The following is a 23,192-nucleotide window of genomic DNA, read 5'->3' on the forward strand; positions in this document are numbered from 1 at the left end:
TTCGGTTTTGGTCGATTTCGGTGTCGGTCTCGTCTCAACTAATAGAGGTAGGGGCCTAACCCTGACATCTAATAAAGAGAGATTCTAATATCATTTTTCTAAGTAGGTGAAAGAGCATCACGTGCCCCTTGGTTGGTGTAGACTCTAGGAGCCATATCGAGTATTGATTCTATTCCATGCCCTATCCAAGGGCCACAGGGTGCTCACTCATCCCCCCCCCTTTCCGTACCGTGCTCATAGTACAATCCATGCAGATTCAAGTGTGACCACCATCACCATTAAGTATGTTGGGAACCGGTGGGCCCCTTTGAAATTATATAAGCTCACACATCTCACTCTCGAGACCCCCTAGTCCATGTAAACTAGAATCCAATCTCCGCGCATGAAATATAGAGAAAGTGACCATAGCTTTTTAGGCCAACTTTTCCCTCTCGTTTGAAGAAACCGACACGAGGTCCTTCTCATTCTAGAAAAACTGAAAAATTCACGTGAGGGTTTAGCCCAGACTCCGCAAAACCTTCAACTTTAAACCAGTGGCCGGGCTTATACGGTCGTGAAAAATGTGGTAAAGTGCCACCGACTGAAAAGAACAAGAAACATATAGTAGTGGGATGGGATTGGGAAGTGGAATCCTGAAACAGCATATGCTTTTAAAGCGAGGAATGCTTCATTAGGACGCCGCTTTGTTTTATTAGTGGGTCCCACTCTCGCTTAATCCATATCTTGTTGATGTACATTTTTCTAGCAATTGATTGATTGCTTAAGCTTATTTCTACTGGAGGAGATTTTCAACGAATGCCCTAGATCATGCTGACACCCAATGGAAGAAAAACGACAATTTATGACATGTCTGATTGTGGGCCATGCCCTAAAAAGTCTCCCCAATTATGTGATCCCAGTAATCCTATTGGATACGAGATAGGCCCCACCAAATTAGAAGCAAACCTCCAGTCCATTTGTTCCTGGGCCCGAATAAAACATTTCTGATATAAAAACGGAATAAAAAAAAGGTAAATAAAATAGGGAAATGTTATCCACACTACTGTATTTTGATGAGGGCACTCTTCACTTAATTAAAAGTAAGGTATGGCCCGCACCATACGATGATCCAAACCATCAATTAGATGGACCACAACCTAAATAGGTTGTGCCCGAAAATCATTTCAATAAGTTGATCCTAACCCCCCGATCTATAGAGGGTTAGGATCAACCCTCTAACATTCAGATCGGAGGGCTATGCTCAACCTATTGAAATGATTTTTGGGGCACAACCTATCTAGACTGTGGCCCATCTAATGGACGGTTTGGATCATCCTACGGTGCAGTCCATACCGTACTATTAATAAACTGAGGAGTGCCCTCATCAAAATACAGCAGTGCGGATAACATTTCTCATAAAATAAAGAGTTATAATAGGAAAGTATATAGGGAAATGATATCAGGGCTAGAGTGTTTTGATAAACATTCGCTCCACTTGTCTGTCGTCTCAAAAAGCTCTTAGAGTTCTTTAAGAGCTAGTGCTGAGATCATTTCCAGTATATAAAGAAATCTCAGTCGTCTTTCTCCTCCATTATTTCTTCTGCTACTCCTAGTGCTACTGCCTTTCTCTCTCCAACGACCTGTTTCCTCTATCTCTTCTAAGCAAAATTTCTCTGTATTTTCGTTGTTTTTCTGTTTCAGATCTTTTTTCTTTCTTATCAGAAAAGATGCATGCGACTCACCTCCTCCTCGAAGAACCTATTCGGATGGCTTCAATCCTGGAGCCATCTAAGCCGGTAAAAAAAAAAAAAAAATTTCCCTTTCCACCTTCGATTCTCCAATCCGAGTTTTAATTTTATGTTTATTGAATCTTAAAGCAATTTTCAAGTGAATTTGTTTTTCTAGGTCTTTCACCTTGATTTTTTTTTTCTCGTGTGTTGATTCTGCAGAGTTTCTTCCCGGCAATGACCAAGATCGTTGGGACGCTGGGTCCGAAATCGCGATCCGTGGACGTGATTTCAGGCTGCCTCAACGCCGGAATGTCTGGTATGGTTATTAGTGTTCTTCTAATTAATCTCTAATTAATACGATGTTCTCCAGATCTATTGGAAGATTAGAAATTTCACTACTTATTACAGCGAGCTCATCGCATTTTTCCGTTTTTTGTTTAGCTGTTTCTTTTTATTTTTCAAGATCGGTGGTTTGAACTTTGCATTAGTTTCAGATCAGTGCTTGTTTCACCAAAGTTAGGGCTTAATTTTTCATTTTCTGTTTATTTTTTTGTTAAATTATCTGAGTTGAGTGTGGTGGAGAGTTACAATGTTTTAATTCCCTTGCTACAGTGGCACGGTTTGATTTTTCGTGGGGAGATACTGACTATCACCAAGAAACATTGGAAACCCTAAAAAAAGCGGTCAAGAGCACTAAGAAGCTTTGCGCCGTAAGTTTGATCTTTCAACTCCTTGTCGATCTTATGTTTTTTGTAATCCTTCAAATGGCAGTTGCAATTTATGGCTTCTGATTGTAATTTACTTCACTCTCTCGTGTACTTTGAATGCTTCATTTTTGGCATTCCCTATTGATGGCCCATTTGAATGGATGTTTATGAGGGGATTTTTGAGGTTGAATTGTTTAAGGATCTCCTACTTGTTAGGTGGGGTTTTCTTTTTTTCACTTTCCTTCTTTCTTTCTGAGCACCCAGGCATGAAATTGGTGCTTATTATTTACTATCGGTCTTATGATCTTACATTTTAGCTGCACCAGTGATTTGTCTAACCATTTTTTCTGTTTTGATTACTGAATAAAATGTTCTTTTTCACTTGAAAAAAGGTATGATAGAGCATATCATGTCTCTTCGTTCAGGTTATGTTAGATACTGTGGGCCCAGAGTTGCAGGTAGTCAATAAAAGCGAGCGTTCTATTTCACTCGAAGCGGATGCCTTGGTTGTTCTGACACCAGATCAAAATCAAGAAGCCTCTTTGAAGCTACTACCAATAAATTTTGGTGGACTATCCAAGGCAAGCGTTGCTCTTTTTCATATTCTTATTTAACTGCCTCTCTTTTATATAGATATCTTGGCGCCGTGAACTTTTGTTTACGTTTTATAGAACATTCAAGATTATCTGTGATACAAAGTCACAAACTTATATATTTAGTTTTTTATTTGAATTAGCAACCATAATTTCTATTTTGCGTATTCTATTTGGCCTCCTTATTCATCTCAATTTGAATAATTTTCATTTTCATTCTGTTATAAAATCTGATTTCTCTATGTTGTTTCTTATGATGATTTAGGCTACTGGATTGATTTGTCTGGACATTTTGCGTTTGCATTTTGTAGTACTTCTTGGTTTAGTGTTTAAATCTGATGTGCTAAAATTGTTAGATTTTGGGGCTACTTAGTGAGTTAACATTTTCGGGGTTGAGGAAGACTGCCTCTTTAGATAATAGGATCCGCCCTTTGTTGACTTCTTCTATTGCAAGAAGATGGAAACTTCATATGTCTGGTATATTTTTGTGGTAGGAATATGCTGCACTACCACTTGTTACACTTATTTTGTAACGTACAAAACAGAACTGATAGCTTGGTTTTGGAGGTTATTGTCTTGAATTTGTTTTGAAATTGAAAAACAGTCAGTAGCTTAGTTGATGGTGTATCATCTCTTTCCTTCTTCCTCTGAAGATGTTTAGTTGATCTTGCTAGCCTTATAGATTGCTATGAAGATCATGTAGCCATGGATAGTATGAGCAATGTTACCAGGGTTGCTGCTTCCCCTAGCGTCCTGTGGTAGTGGTCGCATGACCTGTAACACAGTACGTTTGTGATCCGAATCGCTAAAAATGGCGACTCCGTCGTCCCAGACGACTACAAACTTGCATAGCCAAATTTTCAAGATGGAAAACTTTGGCAGACAATATGTAACCTCCAATGGATGAAATAGATAGGAGGCTTTGAGTGAACTTAATTTGCTGCTTTTAAAGATGCTTGAGCTCGAGTGTCATGCTTCTCGCATTTTGATGTCATATGAACATTGGGCCACTGCGAAAGCTAGTTTTCTTGTCCATTATGGAATTATCTTTTCTGTTTTTTTTGGTTTGCAGAATGGAATTATTGCACTGTCTCTTGCTTTATGAGATAGATTTCTTTCTTTACATTTAAGTATTTTACCAAGTGGGATACTTCTTGCTTCCACGTGTTGTTCGCTCTATTCTTTTTCTTCATGATCGTTTTCCTCCATCACTAAATTTTATTACAAAATAGTTTGGACTTTTGGAACCATATCTGAGTTTTATTTCTTTGTGTGAAGTGGGTGCGGTATTGTTCTCTAATTGGATATGCACTTGATTGCGTTTTTCCGTTGCATACTCTGAATGTAACCAGCAATTGAATTTATGCTTTGCAGTCAGTGAAGAAAGGAGACACGATTTTCATTGGTCAATACCTGTTCACTGGAAGTGAAACTACTTCGGTTTGGCTGGAGGTAAGATTGCACTTACCCCAACTGGCCAGGTGCGTGAGTCAAGTCAGAATTGGGTGATCTGGCATATTAATCAGGGGCCTAAGCAAGTCGACCGGGCTGACTTGCTAACCCATCCATAGTTTCTTTTATGCTTTTCCTTTGATTCACCATGACTCAATTGAGGTGACTTGGCTCCTGACCCACTCAAGTTGAGTCTGTTTAAAGTGTATGCCAATTGCCACATTTGAAGCCTTGGATAGGATGTTTGTGCTTAACTGTGTGTTGCTTTATTAGTCTTTTATGCCGTATGCTTATTATGTATTGATGTTTCACAATGCAGGTAGATGAGGTGAAAGGGGATGACGTGGTGTGTGTGATAAAGAACACTGCTACTCTAGCAGGATCTCTGTTCACATTGCACATATCTCAGATTCGAATTGATTTGCCCACGCTGACTGATGCAGACAAGGATGTAAGTGGCTGAATACTCTCTCTCTCTCTCTCTCTCTCTCTCTCTCTCTCTCTCTCTCTCTCTCCCTCTCTCTCTCTCTCTCTCCCCCAATCTGAATACCATGATGTTCATCCATGTGCTTGCAAGTTCTTCAGTTTCTTGAGACTTGTTATTCTGACGTTCTTATGAAACAAACAATGCCATGGAGAGTCATGGCTTAGAGATCATTACTTCATTTCTATGAATTCTCTGTTTGGACACGATTATACAACTATAAAATCTTTCAAGGAGGTCAGCGGTGTAGTGAAATTCTGATATACCTCATGAAACCCATCAGTTGCCACCACTTCAGAACTTGAACTTGATTGTGTGATGTGTTTCCTTTTGCCTATATAATGCATTGTCTTTTATGAGTTATGGCATATGATGCTGTCATATCTCTAATGTTGTTGGTGAAACAGTGAATCAGTTTTCTCTAGATTGTCTTACTCCGTGATATAGTTGTACACACTCATTTTGTAGTATTCCTTATTTAGTTGGTGTTCTCATTTCTGCAGGACATGGTTAAGCATGATGATAGCTTGAGAATGGCAAAGCCATTGCATTTTATATTAGTTAGGGCGTTTCAATAATTTTTATTGACTTCTTGGGAATTGCTGTTGTATTATTATGTTGCATTATTAGTACATTTACTTCGAAAGGCTGAAGTGTTTTCGTAGCTAAGGTAAGCCATCAATTGATTTCTGGTGGAAGCGAGCATTTGGAAGAAAAAAGGCAGAATATTGCAAAAATGAAAGAAATGTTTGCTGTTGGATTAATATACTTATTATACTGCATTATAAGTAAAATGAAAACTTGAAACAAAGGGTGCCTTTTGTTTTTTTTTGTTTTTTGCTGAAAGCAAAAGTTACATAGGGGTTCATAACAGTACAATTAGCATTTGGATCCTAATGGTTGCCTCTTGGGAAAAATTTCTTATTGAAAGAAAAAATCAGAGAACATTTCAACATCGCTTCCATTTTGTTAAAGTGAATAATTACTTCTGCTACTTTTTAATTGCTGTCATTCGTGCTGAATAGTTATTCTGTTCCTCTCTGTAACTTCAAAATATGAAGCAGTTGCACAATTTCCTCTTTAAGTTAGCAGGGCTCGCACTTCAAGGTAAAATAATTGGCGAGAAAAGCTTTGTCAATATATTTTGATAGCATCCATTCCATAGGCCATGTGGTTGTGTCTTCAATCCCTAAATCCTAATATGGTAACACCGAGTATACATTGTTTTTTTTTTTTCTGTTTTCTTTTGAATGGTAGTATACATTGGTTTTTCACCAGCAATCATTTCATTGGTTGATCCATGTCAAGTTTGTCTAATAGGTCTATAAATCAAGGATTGTGGGACTGTGGGAGCATCATCAGGTGCTTTGATCGATGCTTGTGTGTTGGATATTCACCTGAACACTGTGTAGCGTATGTCATAGCAATGCTTTAGGTGTGATGTCATGTCGTAATCTTTTAGAGCAAAGGCCTTCAGATTTCCATGCAAATATTATTCTGTATGCCATCTGGTGTTCTGTTTGATATGCCTTTTGGTGCTCAATTTGCGTAACAAATTTCATGTGTTGCCCACACCCATGCACCCACCCACCCACCCACCCACCCACAAACAGCTGCAATTCTATCATAAGCTTGTACGCTGTCGGCTTTGTTCAACTGGCCCATCTGGCCCATTAAAGTAAGAAAATGGCTTAGATTCAATTGCTAGCTACACTTGTTTGTGGATTTCTAAGCCACTTGATGATTTCTCATGTGAAATGCTTGGAGAAGGAAATTATTAGAGAACTGTTTTATATTTAATGCTCCTGATCGTGGAAGTCACCCTAGCCACTTTTTAAAATCTGGACTTAAGTTTAAAGGAAGTTGGATCTAGTTTGCTGAAAGTATTCTTTTGCCTTAATTGTATATTTACCATTAAACAAACCTTAATAGTAGATTTTGTGACTAATTCATTATTGGATGCTTCTCATTGCCATTATGTTCCATTCATCATTTCAGGTTATAAGTACATGGGGTGTTCGTAACAATATTGACTTCCTATCATTATCATATACCCGACATGCAGAAGATGTTCGCCATGTAAGGGAATTTTGTGATGCATTTTGTATTTCATAACAAAATGCATTTTATAGTTGAAGTATGTATATTTTTAAAATTGCTTTTGTATTTCATAACAACTCTAGTTGCTTGAGATTAACTTCCCTGTTTATGACCTATTTAATTAATTATTAAGGGTTTAATGCTGACCTGTTTCACCTTTTATTTTTCATGTTTTCATTCAGTAATTGGAATTGTATTGCTGTATTGCAGGCTCGTGATTTTCTTTCTAAGTTGGGTGACCTTAGTCAAACACAAATTTTTGCAAAGATTGAAAACATAGAGGTTAGAAGCATAAGTTCGTGTTTGAAAGTTTACCCCCTTTCATTTTGGCAAAGCTCCTTAAATGTAACTTAAAACTTCAAAACCACCGTTTCTATGAGACTAACATTTGCAATTTTCCTTCCATACTCACAGGGCTTACACCATTTTGATGAGATCCTACAAGAAGCAGATGGCGTGATTCTTTCTCGTGGAAATCTGGGGATAGATCTCCCACCTGAAAAGGTCAGAGTCCTGAAATTCAGTAGTAAACTTAAGATCCTCAAGATTTGCATATCTTTGACATTTTATTTTCTATAAGGTTTGTCCATTAACGGGTTAATGGAAATGCCATTTCGTTGTATGCTCTGCCATATTGGTTTCACATTTTAATAAGGTTGGTATAATTGCTGAAATTGTACGTCTCCTTATTGGTATGTATGTTCTTGTTAGTATTTGCTTCCTTGGTGCATGAGATTCATGACTTCCTTGGATATCATATTCCCTTATCCGAGTATGAGAAATCATGGAACTATTTTGTCACCTGCATTATTTCACATTGTAAATTTCATTCTATTTTTTGTGGCCCCATTGGTAATTTTGCTCGTGTCTATCCGTGGAACATTATCTGCTTATCTGTCTTCGTGTCATATACACTTATTTACTAGCTACTCGGGGTTCGATTTTACTACTTTTTTATTATTGGTTATGTTACCATTGCCGATCGTAATGGTCATTCTAGCCAACTCTGGTACCTTTTTCCATCCAAATTAGTCAAGTACCTTTTCCAGCTCTTGAGCATATATCAGTCATGGAAAGTGGCATGTTTTGGTAGAATTAGCTGCAACATTAGTGAGATTTATTACTACCCAGGTGTGGATAGATGTGTGTATATCTTATTTGAATATACTTACGGCGACTCTCAAGAAAACCAAAGTCACAGTAGATGCTGAAATTTTCAAACACCTAGCATGATGCAGGACAAAGGGGGAAAGGCTACGAAAAGGTTCATATCTTCTTATGATTGGATTTTGTTCAAAACTCTTCAGTCTATGGAATGTTTTAAGGAATAGGGTTCAGACTGGGGGGTTCAGATGGAAAAAATCTGGATGGTTCTAGAGGTTGTGATAGGATGTCTAACTTTGATCTTCAGACTCATGTCCGTTTTTCCGTCTGTACTTCTTTTGTCCCAGATGCGATATTTGCTCCCGGGAGGAGCTAATGTCGTACTCCTTGGGGAGGGCTTGCATATAGTTGGAGCGCCATATACAGTGGACCAATTTGAGAAGGGCTTTCCGAATCACCAGTTCGTGGCCGGGGCTACCTCCGGTGATGGTTCACTCTGCCACTCGGTCCGAACAGAAGAAGCCCGAGCTCTAGCTATCCTGAGGGAAACTTCGGAGGGAACCAGCTACTAGATGGTTCGATTAGTCTTTCGCCCCTATACCCAAGTCAGACGAACGATTTGCACGTCAGTATCGCTGCGGGCCTCCACCAGAGTTTCCTCTGGCTTTGCCCCGCTCAGGCATAGTTCACCATCTTTCGGGCCCGACAGGCATGCTGACACTCGAACCCTTCTCAAAAGATCTAGGTCGGTCGGTGGTGCAACCCGACAATGGGATCCCACCAATCAGCTTCCTTGCGCCTTACGGGTTTTATACGCCCGTTGACTCGCACACATGTCAGACTCCTTGGTCCGTGTTTCAAGACGGGTCGAATGGGGGGCACACTGGCTGTTGCCTAGAGCGCACGAGTGCCACACAGGGACACGCCATGAGGCGTACGCTATCCACCCCGGTCGCGCCGACAACATCTCCCCACGGGCGGGATCATCCGCCCGGGCTTAGGCCGCCGGCACAACCCGCAACAGTCCACACCCCGAGTCGAGCGGCAGACCGGCACTGCACCGTTCCGCATCCGACCGAGGCGCATCGCCGGCCCCCATTCGCTTCCCTCCCGACAATTTCAAGCACTCTTTGACTCTCTTTTCAAAGTCCTTTTCATCTTTCCCTTGCGGTACTTGTTCACTATCGGTCTCTCGCCCATATTTAGCCTTGGACGGAATTTACCGCCCAATTTGGGCTGCATTCCCAAACAACCCGGCTCACCGACAGCACCTCGTGGTGCGACAGGGTCCGAGCACGACGGGGCTCTCACCCTCTCTGGCACCCCCTTCCAGGGGACTTGGGCCCGGTCCGTCGCTGAGGACGCTTCTACAGACTACAATTCGAATGGCATGGCCATGCGATTCTCAAGCTGGGCTGATCCCGGTTCGCTCGCCGTTACTAGGGGAATCCTTGTAAGTTTCTTCTCCTCCGCTTATTGATATGCTTAAATTCAGCGGGTGGCCTCGAAGGTTGAGAAAAATGATTGAAAAGGGTCAAGTTTAGGACTATGAATCTAGAGCACTACGGCTTGGTAGAATGGCTAACGTGGGATTTGAACAAGGTGGGGGGGACAACTTAGAAATCTGGGAACTAGTCAGACAATCTAGATTAGGGTTTTAGCAGTAGCACTAGACGAAGGGAAATGGTAGATTGAAGATCGAATGGAAAGAGGGAAAGAGAGAAGAAAAAGAGAGATATATAGAAATGAAGCACATATTCAGTCATAATAAATAGAAGTGAAATTTTATAAAAGAAATACCTTGATCAAAGAATCACAGGAGATAAATATACTAGAATCACTTTAGTATGTTCTAGGCTTCACACCAAGAGAAGGAACCGCACCTAAGGGGGATTGTCACCACAAACTGCAAGTTGTAGCACAAAATAGCTTTGGAAAAATTCCTTCATTCATCATTTCTTTAAAAAGAGGACACATAAACAACACCCTAGACACTTACAAAACACACACAAAAAAAAATGCATTGCACCCCTTGTGTACTTAGTGAAGGCATAGTACTATAGTACTATACATAAAGAGACCTGGTAATCTCTAGAGCTCTTGGTGGCGTGTTAGTGGAATGACTAGAACATGAACTCCTTCGGTGACATGATTGAGACATCGGGTTGCACGGGCAAAAGGGGATCCTTCGTGGACCTTGGGTATGAATGAGACATAACTGGATATATGTTGGATGCAATGACCTGAAGCTGGATCTGTGCTAGATCTACTCTCTGTAGCCAGGATCTATCTGAAAGAAAGTTGAGGATGCCATCAACAACTACATGGAGGTGAGAGATGAAGGGTGGCAACCTATGCTGATACATCCTTCCTAAACTTGTTATGGTTGTCCTCGTCAAAATCCTAATTAAAACAAACTATTAAAACCCTCCTAGTTATACCAATACTAAATAAAGAAAATCTTAAGGCGCTTCTGATGGGTTAAACTGCATAAATGATTACTTTTTATCAAGGTTCAATGTGAGCAAAAAGCCCCATCTTACGTTTTTCAACTCTGGATAAGGGCTCTCCTCTTGGCTTGCTTGGGTGGTGCTTTGCATGCTTGTTGAAAACTTGAAATTTTACAGCGTCATACCAAAATTTGGAAGTTTTATAGGTGCATGGTCCAGATTGATCAAAGGTGGGTTCATGTATGCAATGCATGCACATCTCATCATACACAACATATGGCTACTATATAGGAACCTTGAATATAGGCTAATAGAGTGAAGAGAAAAATGTTCTTTACTCTAGGTTGCAGGCAATCAATTTCGGACATTATAATAAATAAGAAATTGGCTTAATGGTGTGACGATTGTGGGTGATGCTTTGGTCTTGAATATGGTTCATACCTAAGTCTAAATGTCTTTTAAAATTGGCACAAAATGACCGGCATGTTTCTGTTTCCATCCCCATCGAAACAAAATCCTTTGCTCGACATGTATAGATTTCGGTAACATTTTGGTCATATCAACCGACACACTATCAATTCACTTCAGTATGTAAATTACAGATCTGCATGTTGAATTTTTTACCAAAGTGCATAGAGATGCTTGGGTTTTCACAATTTTGCTTTGTAGATGCTTATTTTATGTTTTGTTGCCTTTTTCTTTAATTATGATATAAATGCATCAATTAATTACCGATTTGATTCACCTGCACATGGATTAGTGTATGAATTTTCAATTCTCATAGAACTATGGTTTTGAAAATTGGGTGCCAATAAAAAAAGCATGGTTTTGACTATTGAAAATTGGGTTTTACTTCTAAAATTAATTATTTTATTTATTTTGGTTAGAAAAACCTTTAAAAATAGGAAAAACTATATTTTTGATAGAAAAACCTTTAAAAAAAGGAAAAACTATATATTTGAAAATTAAATGCATATTATCTTCAAATTTTTTATGTGTGAGTTATTTTTGTCTGATTTACTGATTAATGGAGTCAGAATACTTTTCCTTTTCAAAAATTAATAATCTTATTTATTTTTGTCAGAAAATATATTAAATTTCCATCATTATATTGTATTCCTTTATTATATTGTACTTTCATTATGAAATTAATGGTTGGAATGACTTTTTTCCTACATTTTGTTTATTTGATGCATATGATGTGTGATTGTATACATTTTCAATTTAGAATGTACCTTACTGTTGATTCCTTGGTTTTTAATATTGACGTTAGGATTTCCTAAAGCCTCTTATTGTAATTTTGGATAAGGCTTTCCTCTTGGCCTGAATGATAGTGCTTTGCTTGCTTGTTGCAATTTCACCAGTGTCAAGTAGCATGAAAATGTGTGACCACCTCGGTCTGCTGGCTTTTCATCTTTCTTATTGATAAATCACTGTCGTTCGAAGAAAAAGTTTGTATGAAAATGTGCATAATGGAATTCTTTATTTTGCTTGGCACGAGGGCATAGGTAGTCCATTGACATATGAAACCAGGCCAATTTACATGTCCATACTGCCTTCTGAGTAAAGGAGTCAGACCGGGAATTGATGCCTGAGGAGAAGGTTGTACATGTTTGATGTGGAAATTTAAAATATTAGACATCTTGGTTGTTATACAAAGTACTGTCATTTGTTGGATGCTAATCTTTCTTTTTTTATTATATTATTGGCTGTCTTTCATTCTTTGTAATTGGTGCAAGTTAGAAATGTTTATATTACTAGAATTCATCTATGACCCTATTCGTAATCCATTCTTGTTTTTGCAGGTGTTTCTATTTCAAAAGGCTGCCGTTTACAAGTGTAACATGGCTGGAAAGCCTGCGGTAGTTACTCGTGTTGTGGACAGTATGACTGACAACCTGAGACCAACTCGTGCAGAGGCAACTGATGTGGCCAATGCTGTATTAGATGGTATTTTCTGGTGCTGGAAAATATTTCCTATATGGTATTTGTTTGGGGTTTATTAGGATTCAGATAGTGTTTGGACCACTGTTTTCGTTTCTTTGATATCTCCATTCCCACAATATAAGTTACTATTTGGCAAGAATTACACAGGCATTTTGGCATTCTAATATTCTAAGTCCTCCTTGGATGGGTGCAGGAAGTGATGCAATTCTTTTAGGAGCAGAGACTCTCCGTGGATTATACCCTGTTGAGACTATCTCAATTGTTGGTAAAATTTGTGCTGAGGTATGTCATGGTTCTCATCCCCACTTAGTCTTGATAAGGCGATTTTTTTTTTCATGCCAAAATGAAACTAGTGCATCCTCCAGTTTCAGTGAAGTTCAGAGTTTTGGATTGTGCTGCCTAATGATGTGTTTTCATCAGTTCTTTGAGCATTATGATTTTATCTTCATTGGTAGAGATCGCTTAGTCTTTAATTTGACCTGCTCTGACCATGGTTTGTGAACTCTTTTGTTCTGACCCAACTTTTTTTGCTTGAATGTCATTTGTCTTGACTCAGTAACTTGGATGGGTCAAGCATGTTTTTGATAGTCAAAGAACCATCGAAGTTGAGTTTGATGGAGCTGATTAGAGGAGTGCACCTAGCACAATCTTTCGGCCTCCTATATATTAGTTTCCAATTCCAATATACCTCTCCAACTGTACTTATTCCTAGTATTCTTTCCTAGTAGTCACTAGTCGCCCATTTGATCATGGATATGTTTATATCCAATTTTAGTTTCCTAGGGTCTTAGATATTCCTTTTAATATCCTACAATTTCTTTCATTCCATGCACTCTAAAGCTTGGCATATGGAGTCACTTCCCAAAGGATCTTTCCTCTGTGATCAAATGGCCGGACTGGCCATTTCTAGAACAGGTTACACACTGGGCTGTCGAACACCTAAGATATATCAAAGCACCTAAGGATGTTGGACCAAATGTTATACACCACTTTGCAATGGATAAAGAGTTGGTTCAAGTCTTCCATCGTTTCCTGACTCATTTTGTACCTGATAGGAATCTGGGTTTTCTTAATATTGATGTAGAGATCTCATTTGATAATGATCTTTTTTCTTGAACAAGATTATTTTTCAAAGTTATTTCTGCACGAATTATATGTAATGATATTCCATTTGTTCCAAATGATGCCCAATATCGGCACATCTGTCAGTGACATCCTTGTTCAGCCCCAAATAAATCCAGGAATTATAAATACATATTCATGTGGGAGAAAGAAGGAAATGGAATTTTGGGCTGAGGGGAAGCATGGATGATGATCTCAGCAATATTTTCCTCCTGATGCGTGCTGATGTCAGCAGGTAGAGGTTAACTCAGGTCGGAATTTGTCAAAACCTTGGGACCCTACCATTTTTCCATCCTAATAATTGTAGTGATTTCACCTCTAACTTTGGATTAGACCTGTCAAACAACCAATTACTCCAAAAGCTTAAGCCAACCCCTCTTTTTTTGGGTTGGCTTACACGTGGCACATGTGGCCCCACTTTTGGGTTGGCTATTGCATGTGGATTTTTTTAATATCAAGGAGTTTTGAACCCAAGACCTTTGCTCTAATACCTTGTCAAACAACCAATTACCCCAAAAGCTTAAGCCATTAGAGAAGGAGTTATTTAATCTTTTATACTTTAACTGGATCTAAATGGATTTTGACGACATCTTGCTTTCTGTACAACCAGTGAACCTAGAAAATTGAAAAAACTAAGTTTTGTGAGAAGAATTCAAGGGGAACATGAGAATTTGGGTAACATTGGGCTCCAAAGGTTATTTCTAGTCATAATGGGAATTTAGGAGCCCAATATTTGGAAGTTACGAAGCTTTTACAAGTTTCCTACTGGGTTTAGAGTTTAATGTCTTGGTGCAATCCAGAACCTAGGTACTTTTTTTTTTTAAAAGATGGACCTAGGTACTTATGTTAAAATATTTTAGAAATCTAAGATGAGAAATAAAGTTACCCACTGTATTAAGATCAGTGTTTGGAATGCGGTGCTCAAATGGTTTAGCTTCTGTGGGTCTTAGCTAAGTCCTCTTTAGACCTTCCCAGATGAGTATAAAGCCTTGCATCTTGTGGGGTTTCTCTTTCTTGGAAAGAAAGTGGATAGTCTTGTCGGATTGGCATAAAATACTTAAACGAAGCAGAAGGTCATGCTATCTTCATCGGGCTTTGGATTTTCTGTTAGGGGTTTGGTGGCGGGCTTTTTGGCTAGGAGACTTGACAAATACAATCATTTTGGGCTTCTTATTGAAGTCCAGGTCTTTGGTGTTTCACAAGCGTGAATTAGTTGTAATTGGGAAATTAGGCAGCAAGTAGGAGTTCGTCATTTCCCATTACATTCACTGCCTATAAGTACAAAGCAGGCTAAGCAATAGAAGAAAGCTCAGGTTGTTTTTTTTTTTTTTTTGAAAGCTCAGGTTTTTAAATCCTTTGTTTTTATAACTTGAATTTTCTGAGCTGTTTTCTTTTTCGATTTTTTATTCTTCTAGGCACTAGTATGTTTGTAATGCTGCTGTTTGAAGTTTCCCTACTCAAGCCCTTTTCTTGTGAAGAAATTTGTATCTACAACCAAAATTTCCAATTTTCTGGTTCTATTTGTCTGTGACTGCAAATCAGCAAATCCTCTGTTTTTATGACCCAAAATTTCTGAGTTGTTTTCTTTTCAATCTTTTATTCCTCTAGTATGTTTGTAATGCTACTATTTGAAGTTTCCCTACTCAAACCCTATTCTGGTGAAGAAATTTGAAGTCTACGACCACTTTTTCCAATTTTCTGGTTCTATTTGTTGGTGACTCCGAAATTTGATGTCTACAACCACTTTTTCCATTTTACTGGTTCTATTTGTTGGCGACTGCCAATCAACCAACGTAGTTCTCTATTTGGGGCCGTGTTTAAAATGCTGATGCGGGTCAAATTGTGGCCATGAAAAATCCTTTCCGACTAGGCGTGGACACTGCCAACTTGCCAAGAAAGCGATGGACACGGCTGAGTACTAAGTTGATGCGGTCATAACTTGGCAGAGTCAAAGGAGTTTTTATTGATTCCGTAGGGCAAAATGCGGAGCGCGACCAAGGGAAAAGGGAGTCGATTCGGGGGACTTCACGATGACGCGGGGGAGTTTTAAAACTATGATTTGGGGAGCTGAGTTGCATCAGTTACAGTGAATGTACCATGTGTTGCATGCATGTCTACAAGGCAAGCATGGAAAAAAAGGAATTTACATTGTGTTTTAGAACTTTTGTGTATATTCACGTATATTTATGCTGTCTTGTATTTTCAATCATTTTTATGTATCTATTCCTTTTTATTGTGTAATATCTGTAGGGTTTGCCTTGGGTGCCGTGGGAAATGAAATATTATTATGATAAAATGGGATGCTGTTATCACTATGATTAAATGGAAAACTGTCTGTTTCATTGTGCAATGTCATTCTCCTCCACTGCCACTTGTGACTCTTTAGGCCAATATCTTATTGAGGTTGACTTAATATAGATAACTTGACCTTATTTTAAAATGCCATGTCTACAGGCAGAGAAAGTTTTCAACCAAGACCTCTATTTCAAGAAGACTGTGAAATATGTTGGAGAACCAATGACCCACTTAGAGTCTATTGCTTCCTCTGCGGTAATTTTTGGTGTTCACATTTTGTCTTTGCATCTTTTTTATTACAGCAATAGACTGATTTGTTGTCCTTCTGTAAAATGCATTCAATTATTAGTTGTTCAACCAAGACCTCTATATTTGTGATTTTTTGTCTAGGTACGTGCAGCAATCAAGGTGAAGGCTTCCGTCATTATTGTATTCACCTCATCTGGAAGGGCTGCAAGGTACTCTTGATGCTTTTCGATTGCAATTAAATCCATGATAACTCGTGTAGGAAATTTTAGTGGTGAGCTGTTTGTTGTGCATCATTCTTCTTGTTTGCACAACTTGTGCATATTCCTTCTTCTCTATACATCCGTAAGGCCTCTAAATATATATTTATGAATGCAGATTGATTGCAAAATATAGGCCAACAATGCCAGTACTATCAGTTGTCATCCCTCGGCTCAAAACTAATCAGCTTCGGTGGAGTTTTACAGGTGCATTTGAGGTATGTCTATTGCTATTACCTATTTAAAGTGTGTGCAGCACGCAAATTTATTACTAGTTTTGAATGGTGCATTAACTGAATAAATATAATTTCATGCTCTTCTTACACTTTCTACAACTTATTGAGAAAACAATTCTATGCAAGTATCTAACCATGAGAATCTTGCTTTTTTATCTCTATTACTTCATTTATAGTTTGTCCGTAGCATCCAAAGTTTGTTCGCTATCTGATTAAATTTCTTTCATTGATTACAATGCCACAGTATGTCTCAAAAAGTAATTCTACGCAAGTAATGTGATTTGGGAACAACTTTCATTTTATCAGCACAAGTTTTTTACAGTACACAATAAGCAAATTCATCTTGCCTGTTTTCAAAATGCTGCATTAACTGAATAAATTTCTTTTTATGATTAGAATACTACCCTCCGGGCAAGGTACAGCCTGAAGTTTGCTGTCAAGACCCCCTTAGGGTTAAGCTGTATGACCCTAAGGGGGTAGTCTCGTTTATACTCTTGTCAAACTTCAAAACCCAGCAGTCATGAACCTTGCTCTATTTCTTTGTGAGAACTCCAAATCTCCCACAATGGACCATCTTTTGCTTCAACTTTTGTTATTCGGGTTTGGCAAAAAACCCATGATTTTGTCCGTGTATTTATTTATATATTTGAGTATCAATAGCCCAATTTTCTCTCTCAAAAAGGTGTGTTCCTATCCACCAAAAGACACGACACTAAAAAAGTTAAACCCTAAGTAAAACTGTCCATGCATAAAATGTGGGAGTTCTTCTCTGGTTCCCTTTGTAATTATTATAGTATCAATAAAATATGTCATCTTTCAAAAAAAAAAATGTGGGAGTTCTTCTCTCCTATGACTATTCAAATGTGATATGAGTGAAATGACATACCCCATTTGTAAGGACTCATTGCAAATTCATTTTGATATTGGCACAAAACCATGCCCCATTCTTATCGTTCACCTTTTCTCTTTCATGATTATCTAAAGAAAACTATGTGAAAACTTGGTATCTTAATTTCGACTTTTATGCTCATGGCCTAACTCATTGCTTCCAACAATTCTTAGATCAAGGTCATTCTTGTCGCCTATGTGCACCTACTTGTTGTTGGAAAATCAGCTAATCCTAGCATTGAAACTTGTGTTCTTTGTATCGTTCATCCCGGTGTTGCTAGATCTACACTTTAGATTGTTATTGCTGATGCTACTACTGCACACTTATGACACCCTCTTCTTACTACTGCTGAGATTAATATTGTGAGTTGCACTGACTCCCTGAGCCTTTCACTAGCTAATAAATGGTTCCTTTTTTTTTTACTGTGGAAAGGGTCAGGGAGTGAAATGTTGTATCTAGACCAAAGCCTAAAAACGGAACACCTTGCTAACTGAAATAAATTGTCTGGTCCCAGCAGTATTTGCTAAGTATGTTTTAGTCAACCACACTAAACATTTAAACTTAAGCTTTAAGAAACTGCAAGGTCGCTTCCTAATGTTGGTTATTGCATTTCTCAAGAAAAAAACTGTAGCTTATGATCTCTCTCTCTTTCTCTCTGTACCTTTTGCTTCTCTTATTCTATGAACTTAGGAAAGATTATTTGCATGCAATTAACATGTTTAAGGAATGCAGTCGTTTCATCTGTTATACCTTGCATCCAGTTAAGATTGGAACTAATGATAGTTATGTGTTCCTTTTTATTATAAAATCAACAGGCAAGGCAATCACTTATAGTCAGAGGCCTCTTTCCTATGCTTGCAGATCCTCGGCATCCAGTAAGTTTTATCCTTTTCGTTGTTCAATAGATTTTGTGAGATACTCTAGATGGATCTCTGAATTTATCTATAATAATTTCTTTGTGGGTAAGTTATATTCATGACCATCGTTTGGATGGTTCAGTTACAGTAATAAGGTGAGTGCATGATCACAACTTGCAAACCAAATTCAATTTTGAAGATGCCCTTCTTCTTTTAGAAAATTAGATGTCTAATTCCTTCCTAGTCTGGGACCTCTCCTGTGCTTGCTGTTTCTGAACACTCCCCGTCCTCATCATTGAAGAGGATGCCCAACTGTCCTATTCGTAGTAATGGTTGCAATGAGCAGTTCAAGCTACATACTTGCACCTTTTTAATCAGCCAAAAAAAAGGAGAGGGAAATTTTCTTCAAAACCAGTTTTTTATACTGGATACATGTTTTGTAAAGGTACGTTGTAATTTTAAAGAAAAGCCGTTCTACAAATTTGCAAAATTGCCCGTCGCCTTTTCACTCCTGTTTTGGGTTCACATTTTTTTTACTCTCTCCTTGGAACATTTCCTTTTCTTTCTCAACAATGGGAGTTCCTTTATCGAAAGAAAATGACCCAAAAATCTATGGTACAAGTCTTTCAATTTGTTCAGGGCTAGGAGTTGAGATATCTATGATAAAATTCTGGCGATTCATTCTAGATTGGATGTTTTGGGAAGTGGTTATGCCTTCTGTTTCACACATTGGTGACCCCGCCTATGTAACACAGCTACTCCACTTTCTAAAGATTGCATTTCAGACAAGTGGGCTTTGCTGACACATCTAATCCTTCTGTATATCGATTTAAGTTTGATATATCTATTTGTGTTACTTGAATATCAATCAAGAGATCCTCACCTTCAATTCATTTCTCTCAGGCTGAGTCAACAAGTGCCACAAATGAGTCCGTTCTGAAGGTTGCTCTTGACCACGGCAAGGCGTCTGGTGTAGTAAAGTCACATGATCGTGTCGTCATCTGCCAAAAAGTGGGGGATGCTTCTGTGGTCAAGATTATTGAGCTAGAGGACTGAATCCTTTTCCACCAGGCTTAACTGCATTCAACTTTCTATCATCAGGTTCCGAGAGCTGTTGACACATGTTATGTGTACACTGAGGCAATTCCTATTTTACAGGAGCACTTGTTTATTTATCCAACTCCTGGTAGAATCTGTATAATTGGTGTTCGGCCTAAAATATCTCAGCATTTCTGTTGCTAAGAGAAATGCATGGTGTTTTTGAGTAATAATGTTGCATTTCCCCTTTTCCTATTTGTTCTATGCACCTTTTTTGGGGTTGCCTCTGTATCTGGATGGACATAATGGAAAACTGTGTGTGTTTCGAACTATTGGTTTCTTGATGATCATTGCTTTATAGCTTCAAAACTCTTTTGACGTGATCCCCAAGTTGCCCGGGTGACTTCCTTTTACATTGTTGCATTTTTTTTCCGAGTCCTCATATTTACATTTTTTTGGGGTTGGTAAGCTGGTATTGAACCTCCGATCTCAAGGTTGAAGAACCAACTAGGATTTGCTTTGGCCGTGTGCGTTACTCTCTGTAACATTGGTACCGGCAAATATTAGTTTTCATGAACGGGAGCTGGGACCCGTGGATTCCCAAGAAATCCTTGCAAAATTCAACCTTTTTTGTGGATTTTGTCATGGATTTCATAGGGTGAGGACAAAGGGTGACACGTAAGCAGACATGCAATGATTAACCAAACCAAGAGACAACCCGTGATGTCAATGCTATATTGGCAACCAAACAAGGGGTCTTGTTGACATGCCAGCCAGACAAACATTTAAGGGGGACTATGAAATATCATTTCTATAGGATGATTTCCGATCTGTAGATGTTTAAAATGGACCGCACTGTATATGGGACCTCAACGGATAGGAGTGTTTGGATCACTTTATATCTACATTGGGCCCAGCTTTTGAATGGTTTAGATCACCCAATAATGTGAGTCCGAATAAGGTGTTTTTTTGTGTGGCTACATATGCTTGTCTAGAGTTCACAATATAAAAATTCGTACTGTGTTAGTTGATATTTCCTTGTGTTTTTTAGGCTCAATTACAATGCGCATGTAGGTTGCCAACTTAGGCCCAGTTTGTTTTGGGTTTGAGAATCGATTTTGAGTCCAAAACCGATTATACTCAAAATCCAAAATGAAGAGGGCCTTAAAGTGTGATTTTTACCAGAATTTGTTTGCTTTTCCTAAAATGATGTGATGTCACATTGTCACCCTCTCCTTTGAATATTCCTGCAAATGACTTCATTTTTAGGAAAAGCCAACCAAAAGGTGATGGAGATACCATTTCCCATTTACTATAGAAAGATGATTGTGCACATGAATTCAATAGGGGAGTGATAAAATCGACTCCCCATGTGTCTTTCTCTCTCCTCTGGGTTAGAGAGAGAAAGAGGAGAGAGATAGACACATGGGGAGTCGATTTATCACTGCCCATTCGATATTGTGGAAACATGTTTCTTATTCCTTCTGCAAGAAAGCTATGTAAAGAATAAAATCCAATATGTAGGATATAAGAAACTAAATAATCAAGAAGAGCGCCCGTGGCCTAATGGATAAGGCGTCTGACTTCTAATCAGGCGATTGTGGGTTCGAGTCCCACCGGGCGTGTGTGTTTCTTCTCTCTGTTTGTACCAACTCAAAGTCATTTTTTTCCTATATTCCTATTTTATTTGGGATTTGACAGTGGCTCTCTCCTCTTATGCAAAAATAAGCCGCAAAATGGGTTTTTGTGAAATTGCCTAGCAAATTCCATTTTATTTTCAGCCCTATAATTTTATTTATTATTTTCACACCTATTTTATTTTTAGGTAGCATCATATCTCTCTCAAGTTGTAGCTTTGATAGAAAATTTAGGGCAATAGACTTTTATTCCAGTAGGATTATAATTTTTGGATTTTACTTCGATAGATACAGGTTTATTGAGAATTTATGCCAATTGATTTTTACTCCCAGTAGATACAAAGAACTGAGATTTTGGTTCAATGTAATTTTGGTTGATTGAGATTTTATGCCAATTGATTTTTACTCTCCTTTGGTTGCTTACTCTAAAAATATAAAAGCCCTACGAAAGCACGCGGTTTCTTGCTTCCGATGGTAGTTGGTCGTAGGGGTGCAACTTGGGCCGGGTTGGATTGAGTTTTTGCTAAAAAATGAAAATTTTAAGGTAAAAGCGCCCGGTCGAATTCCCCAAAATCAACCAAGTTGCACCCCTAGTTGTTCGCAAAGAGGGGGCTAGTTGGAGAGAGAGAGACGTCCAATTAATTGAGAGAGCCATAACTCATAAGCCACCTATTGCTGGTTTAGTAATAGAGGTAGAGAAAGTCGTCGATTTATTTGGAGAGAAAGAGAGCTTAGGAGCAACAGGAGAGACAAAAATGAAACTTTTGAAGTCTAAATGATTACACACTTTAAGGTAACTTGTTTCTCATGGTATTAGAGCTTAGGAATGCCGATTTCCGATCCAGCAAAACGTCAAAAAAGGGGGCTTTTGCTCGATCAGAAATCAAAGGTGGAGGGCTTCTCTCTCCACCCTTGTTTTTTGAAGGTCGGGCACCATATAGATTCTCATTTATTTAAGACTAGATTATAACTGTTCATCCATCGTCTCCTCCTGTCTTCATGTTTTCTTTGTCTTGCTGCAGGTCCTAGGTTCAAGGCCCAATAATTCCTTGATATTAAAAATTCACGTGTACAACTAACTAAAATGAGGGGCCACAAGTATACCCCCCCCCCATGAATGGTTTGGATTAGGGCCGCAACAGGGTCAGGTTTTTCAAAACCCTAGCCCAACCCTGGAACCCGTTATCTCGACCCAGACCTTGAGTCAGGGCCGAAAAACCTCAACCCATTGCCCGCCCTACAAGGCTCAGTGCTGGCCCTGGCCCGCCCTGATTGGGCTGGGCCGGCCCTAATTGACCCTAGTGCAAATACCTATTAAGAGTACAAAAAATAAAGCAACCACTTATCATATAGAACAAAATGATCAATAAACAGAGAAAGGGAACAAAATAAGACAATATGAATTCAACAATATGACGGGCAACATAGACAATTAATAATAATAATCTAAAGAAACATCAATCCAAGATAATAGAAAACATTAGCAAAAGAAATATGCACAGATGGTTCAATTCTATAATAGAAAACTTAGGGTCGGGCCGGGTCAGGGTACCCTAGGCATTAACACAGAACCCGACCCGACTTGAGTCAGGGTCTAAAAAAAAGAACCCTGACCCGCCCTCAAGGTTGGAAAATCCAGCCCTGATCCTGTTCGGTCTCAAGGCGGGTCAGGGCTGACAGGGCCAAACTTGCACCCCTAGTTTGGATCATGCTATGCAGTAGGCCTTATAGAACTTTAAAAAAAGTAATGTACTATACGGCCCCACACTATATAAAATCTTAGTTATAAATGACTGCCAAATAATTAAAGTGGGAAAGGGAAAATGTGTAATCTTTTTACTTTTACTTTCACCCAATTACTTTTTGGTGCATCCAAATAGGGACTCAGTAAAAGTGAGTTTCTTGTAAGCTTTTTGGAAAATGACTACCAAACAATAACCAAAGTTGTTAACATTTTGTTTGATGGAAATTTGTGAGAAGAGCGTGGCTGTTTGTCTACTTCCTAACAGACATCCCGCTTATCTGACGTCTATGTGATCAAATCTAATGGTCAACACAAGTCATCA

At 38.7% G+C, this 23,192-nt stretch overlaps 1 protein-coding gene and 1 non-coding gene across 2 annotated transcripts; both read left to right on the plus strand.

Moving 5' to 3' along the window:
• The first annotated feature begins 1,451 nt into the window (after positions 1-1,451).
• Positions 1,452-19,821, plus strand: LOC143877629 (pyruvate kinase 1, cytosolic). The gene is made up of 16 exons (XM_077379781.1): positions 1,452-1,775; positions 1,929-2,025; positions 2,322-2,419; positions 2,842-2,997; positions 4,384-4,461; positions 4,781-4,912; positions 6,944-7,024; positions 7,256-7,327; positions 7,460-7,549; positions 12,405-12,549; positions 12,740-12,828; positions 16,123-16,218; positions 16,354-16,421; positions 16,588-16,687; positions 18,410-18,469; positions 19,355-19,821. The coding sequence occupies exons 1-16, from the start codon at positions 1,707-1,709 to the stop codon at positions 19,505-19,507; spliced, it is 1,584 nt and encodes a 527-aa protein (XP_077235896.1). The 5' UTR covers positions 1,452-1,706; the 3' UTR covers positions 19,508-19,821.
• A 1,220-nt stretch (positions 19,822-21,041) lies between these two features.
• Positions 21,042-21,114, plus strand: TRNAR-UCU (transfer RNA arginine (anticodon UCU)). Its single transcript has one exon. It is a non-coding gene; the product is annotated as a tRNA-Arg (tRNA).
• The last annotated feature ends 2,078 nt before the right edge of the window (positions 21,115-23,192 follow it).

The sequence above is a fragment of the Tasmannia lanceolata genome, unplaced genomic scaffold (assembly GCF_043159265.1).
Source record: "Tasmannia lanceolata isolate RefF3 unplaced genomic scaffold, GAP_Taslan_0.1 ptg000005l, whole genome shotgun sequence".
Classification (NCBI taxonomy): Eukaryota; Viridiplantae; Streptophyta; class Magnoliopsida; order Canellales; family Winteraceae; genus Tasmannia; species Tasmannia lanceolata.